Source organism: Lathyrus oleraceus, chromosome 2, assembly GCF_024323335.1.
Source record: "Lathyrus oleraceus cultivar Zhongwan6 chromosome 2, CAAS_Psat_ZW6_1.0, whole genome shotgun sequence".
NCBI lineage: Eukaryota > Viridiplantae > Streptophyta > Magnoliopsida > Fabales > Fabaceae > Lathyrus > Lathyrus oleraceus.
In genome coordinates, this window is record NC_066580.1 from 471877346 (window position 1) to 471882009 (window position 4664).

A 4664-nucleotide genomic window follows, 5' to 3' on the forward strand; every position below is an offset into this window, starting at 1 on the left:
ATTAGAAGTGACCATGGGAAGGGATTCGAAAATAGCAAGTTTGATGAATTATACACTTCTGAAGGGATTAGTCATGAGTTCTCTTCACCCATCACCCCTCAATAGAATGGTGTGGTTGAGCGCAAGAATAGGATTATTTAAGAATGTGCCAGGGTCATGTTTCATGCTAAGAAACTACCATATCATTTTTGGGCTGAAGCCATGGACACTGCCTGTTATATCCATGATAGAGTGACTATCAGATCTATTACATTTGCTACACTTTATGAACTGTGGAAAGGAAGAAAGCCAACTGTGAAGTATTTCCATGTATTTGGAATTAAATGTTATATTTTGGCAGATCGTGGGTAGAGGAGAAAAATGGATCCTAAAAGTGATGAGGGAATTTTTTTGGAATACTCTATAAACAGTAGATCATATAAAGTATTCAACTCCAGAACTAAGGTGATGATGGAATCTATAAATATTGTTGTTGATGACTTAACTAAAGAAGATAATGTCACAGATGATGTTGAAACATCTATGAATGGTGTTCCTGAAGATGTTGCAGACTCACGTGCTAATAATGAACCTACAGAGACTGAGTCAGCTAACAAAGGACCTCCCATCATAATTTAGAAAAATCATCCTAAAGAGCTTATAATAGGAAATCTAAATGAAGGGATAAGTACCGGATCAAGGGAAGTTATGTCAAATGCATATCTTGTTTCAAAATTTGAACCCAAGAATATCAAGGAGGCCTTGATTGATGAGTTCTTGATTAATCTTATGCAAGATGAACTTGGCCAATTCAAAAGAAATGAGGTTTGGGATTTGGTACCAAGACCTGAAGGGACAAATGTTATTGGTACTAAATGGTTTTATAAGAACAAGTCAGATGAACAAGGTGTTGTTACCAGAATTAAAGCCATAGTTGTTGCTCAAGGATACACTCAAATTGAAGGAGTGGACTTTGATGAAACATTTGCTCTTGTGGCTCGCTTGGAATATATCAGATTGTTACTTGGAGTGGCATGTCTTTTAAAGTTCAAGTTGTTCCAAATGGATGTTAAAAGTGCATTTTTAAACGGCTATTTAAATGAAGAAGTGTGTGTTGAACAACCAAAAGGATTTGTTGATCCTACTTTCCCAAATCATGTGTTCAAACTAAAGAAGGCGTTGTATGGTTTAAAACAAGCTCCAAGAGCTTGGTATGAAAGGTTGACTGAGTTTCTCATCAACCATGGATATAAAAAGGGTGGAATTGATAAAACTCTCTTTGTCAAAGAGAAGGATGGAAAACTTATGATAGCTCAAACCTATGTGGATGATATTGTATTTGGAGGGATGTCAGATGAGATGGTCCAACATTTTGTCAAGTAAATGCAATCTGAGTTTGAAATGAGTTTGGAAGATGAATTAACTTTCTTTCTTGGACTCCAAGTCAAACAGATGGAAGAGTCCATCTTTCTTTATCAAAGAAAATATGCAAATAATATTATGAAGAAATTTGGATTGGAGAATGCTAGTCACAAAAGAACTCCTGCTCCTACATACTTGAAGTTATCTAAAGTTTAAAAGGGCGTTAGTGTTGATCAGACTTTATATAGAAGCATGATTGATAATCTTCTATACCTTACAGCAAGCAGACCAGATATAACTTTTGCTGTTGGAGTTTTTGCTAGATACAAAGGAAAACCCAAAGTGAGTCAAATCAATCAAGTAAAAAGTATTATGAAGTATGTGAATGGTACATGTGATTATGAAATGTTGTATTCTCATGATTCAAATTCAATGTTAGTGGGGTATTGTGATGTTTATTGGGCTGGTAGTGTTGATGACAGGAAGAGTACCTCTATATGATGTTTCTTTTTGGGAAACAATTTGATTTCATGGTTCAGCAAGAAACATAATTGTGTATTTCTATCTACTGAGGAAGCTGAGTACATAGCAGCAAGTAGCATCTACTCTCAACTAATGTGGATGAAACAAATGTTGATTGAATATAATGTCACACAGGATGTCAAGACATTATTCTGTGACAACTTGAGTGCTATTAATATCTCCAAAATCGTATTCAACACAGTAGGACTAAACACATTGACAACGTGAATTATTTTATTAGAGAACTTCTTGAAGACAAAGTCATAACACTTAAGCATGTTAGCACTGAAAATCAACTTGCTGACATTTTTACCAAAGCCTTGGATGCAGTTTAGTTTGAAAAATTAAGAGGAAAACTTAGTATTGTGTTTATGAGGACTTATAGCAATTACAACTATTTATGTGTGTCAAATAAATTTTTCACTTTAATCATTCCACACGAAACACTTGTCTAAGCCCATTACTCCACTGTGTATCTTTTTGGACGGAAACATGTTACCCGTTTCGTTCAAACATTTTGTTCCTCTCTCGAAATTTGTGCTCACCTTCTCTTACACGTCTTTCCGCAAATCGTATGTGTCAAGTGTTACCAAAGATGTCAAAACAGTCTTCACCAAAGCACATGCATATCTCAACTGAAATCATTGGGTCATCTTCTCCAACTGCTATGGCAGATGAACCATTCCAAATGATCAATCTGTCTGATCTTTTCTCGGATGTTGCTCCCTTATCCATGAATCCTGGACCCACTTAGAAGAAAGCAAAGCCATCTATTTCAAAGAATGTCAAGACTTATGGTAAGTCTTCTATTTCTGAGCCTACAATCCCTAGTGAAGATAAGACTTTTATTGAAGAGGGTTCTAGGTCTAAAGGTTCTGAGATGAGAAACCCTACTAAGCATACTAGTGTCACTGAGAATCAATCTGAAGTGGAAAGGATTGCCATTGATAAGGACCTTTGGAAGTTTGTTACCTCTATGTTGAAGGAAGTGGAATCAGATGTTTTTCCAGATGTTCAAACATCTTTGGAAAAAGAAACTTGCCCTGATAGTGATTCTAGTGAAAAGGCTGATGAATGCGTCCCTGAGCAAGCTGCTCATGAAATAAGGAGTAAGAAGAAGGCTAATTATGTTATCAATATGGATGGCCTAACATTTGATAAGGAACCTCTTACCAATATCTTGGCTCCGGGAATATCCAAGAGACTTCATAGAAGAAAGGGAAAGGTTGTGATGTTTGAAGATTCTCCTTCTAAGGAGATAAAAAGAAAATCAGGTGGTATGAAAAGCACTCCCTCTAGAAGTTCCAAAGGAAAATCTTCTGTTGGTCCTGCTAGACCTGGAGTAAAGTTGTTACTCCTACGAGGAAGAGAAAAGTTTTTTCTTCAAGTGATTCTGAGTTTGAGGTCGAAGAGGATGTCCAAGACATCACTCCTGTGAGAAGATCTGCTCCAAAGAAGCCTTATGTTGTTGTGCCCGAGGCTCCATTGGATAATGTGTCTTTACATTATGTGAAGAATGTTGAAAGATGGAAGTATGTTATTCAAAGGAGGATAACTTTGGAGAGGGAATTGGGTAAGGATGCCCTAAAATGTAAGGAGATGGTGGAGCTGATAGAGGTTGCTGGTTTGATTAAGATTGTCACAAAATTTGGTCCTTACTATGAAGGTCTAGTCAAGGAGTTTGTGGTGACCATTTTTGATGGTGTGATGATGTGAAGGGTTAAGACTATAGGAAGGTGTATGTTAGAGGAAATTTCGTGACATTTTCTCTTGTTGTAATCAACAAGTTTTTGGGAAGGACTGGAGAACCCCAGGCTGAGCTAGAGGTTGCAGATGACCAAGTGTGCAAGGAGATAACTGCCAAGCAGGTGAAGCACTGGCTAAACAGAGGAAAGTTGTCAGCTGGGAAGCTAAGTGTCAAGTATGCAATCCTTCATACGATTGAGACTGTCAACTGGGTGCCTACAAATCATACTTCAACCATCTCTACTGGGCTTGGGAAGTTTATATATGCTATTATAATAAGAAGAGCTTTTGATTTTGGGATGTACATTTTTGAACATGTTCTAAAGCAGGCCTTTTCAACTGTTGTGAAGATGCGTATCTTCTTTCCCTCACTCATATGTGGGATAATCCTGAACCAACATCCTGGAATCTTATTGCCTGTTGATAATATGAAGAAAAGGGAATATCCTTTATCCCTCCATTACAAACTGTTTGCTGGAACGCATGTTCCAAATATTGTCATGACATCTTCTCAAGTACCTGGCCCTGCCACTTCCAAGGAGATTGTTATTACTCAACTAAAGGAGACATGTAAAGAATTGGATGATTCTATCCAGTCTAGCACTGCTACAAAGATAAAGCTTGAAAAATTGATCAAGGCTTTGATGGATGAAGAGGAAAAGGAAGCTGAACATGTTGGTGATGACAATGTTGGAGCTGGTGTAGAGGACTCTACTGGTGGCAATGATGCTGAGAATGATGAAGATAAAGAAGATGAAGGAGAGAAGTATGTTACTACAGACTCAGATAGTTAGAAAGATATCTAATTATAGTGTTTTTTTGGTTTTTTTGTGTGGTCTCTGACTAAGATTTCAAGCACCCTTGTGTGCACTTTTGTTTGTGCTACTTTACTTCATCAAGTGTAGGCTCATCGCAATCTTTTACTTTCAAATACAGAATTTCCTCATCCGGGAAGTCATACTGAACTGACTGATAATCTTCAATAGGCTGATGTGCCAAATGGTCAGCCAAGATACTACCTTTATTAGCCTTCTGAGCTCGATACTCAATATCAT

At 37.3% G+C, this 4664-nt stretch overlaps 1 protein-coding gene across 1 annotated transcript; it reads left to right on the top strand.

The window, feature by feature from the left end:
* The first annotated feature begins 1041 nt into the window (after positions 1–1041).
* Positions 1042–4403, top strand: LOC127123804 (uncharacterized). The gene is made up of 5 exons (XM_051053985.1): positions 1042–1358; positions 1881–2052; positions 2618–3297; positions 3390–3549; positions 3651–4403. The coding sequence occupies exons 1-5, from the start codon at positions 1042–1044 to the stop codon at positions 4401–4403; spliced, it is 2082 nt and encodes a 693-aa protein (XP_050909942.1).
* The last annotated feature ends 261 nt before the right edge of the window (positions 4404–4664 follow it).

Coding starts and splice junctions, on each gene's coding strand:
- LOC127123804 (XM_051053985.1), top strand. CDS start 1,042: ATGGATGTTAAAAGTGCATTTTTAAACGGCTATTTAAATGAAGAAGTG. Junction 2,053..2,617: donor CTATTAATATCTCCAAAATC/GTATTCAACACA, acceptor GGACCCACTTAG/AAGAAAGCAAAGCCATCTAT. Junction 3,298..3,389: donor ATGTCCAAGACATCACTCCT/GTGAGAAGATCT, acceptor GAATGTTGAAAG/ATGGAAGTATGTTATTCAAA.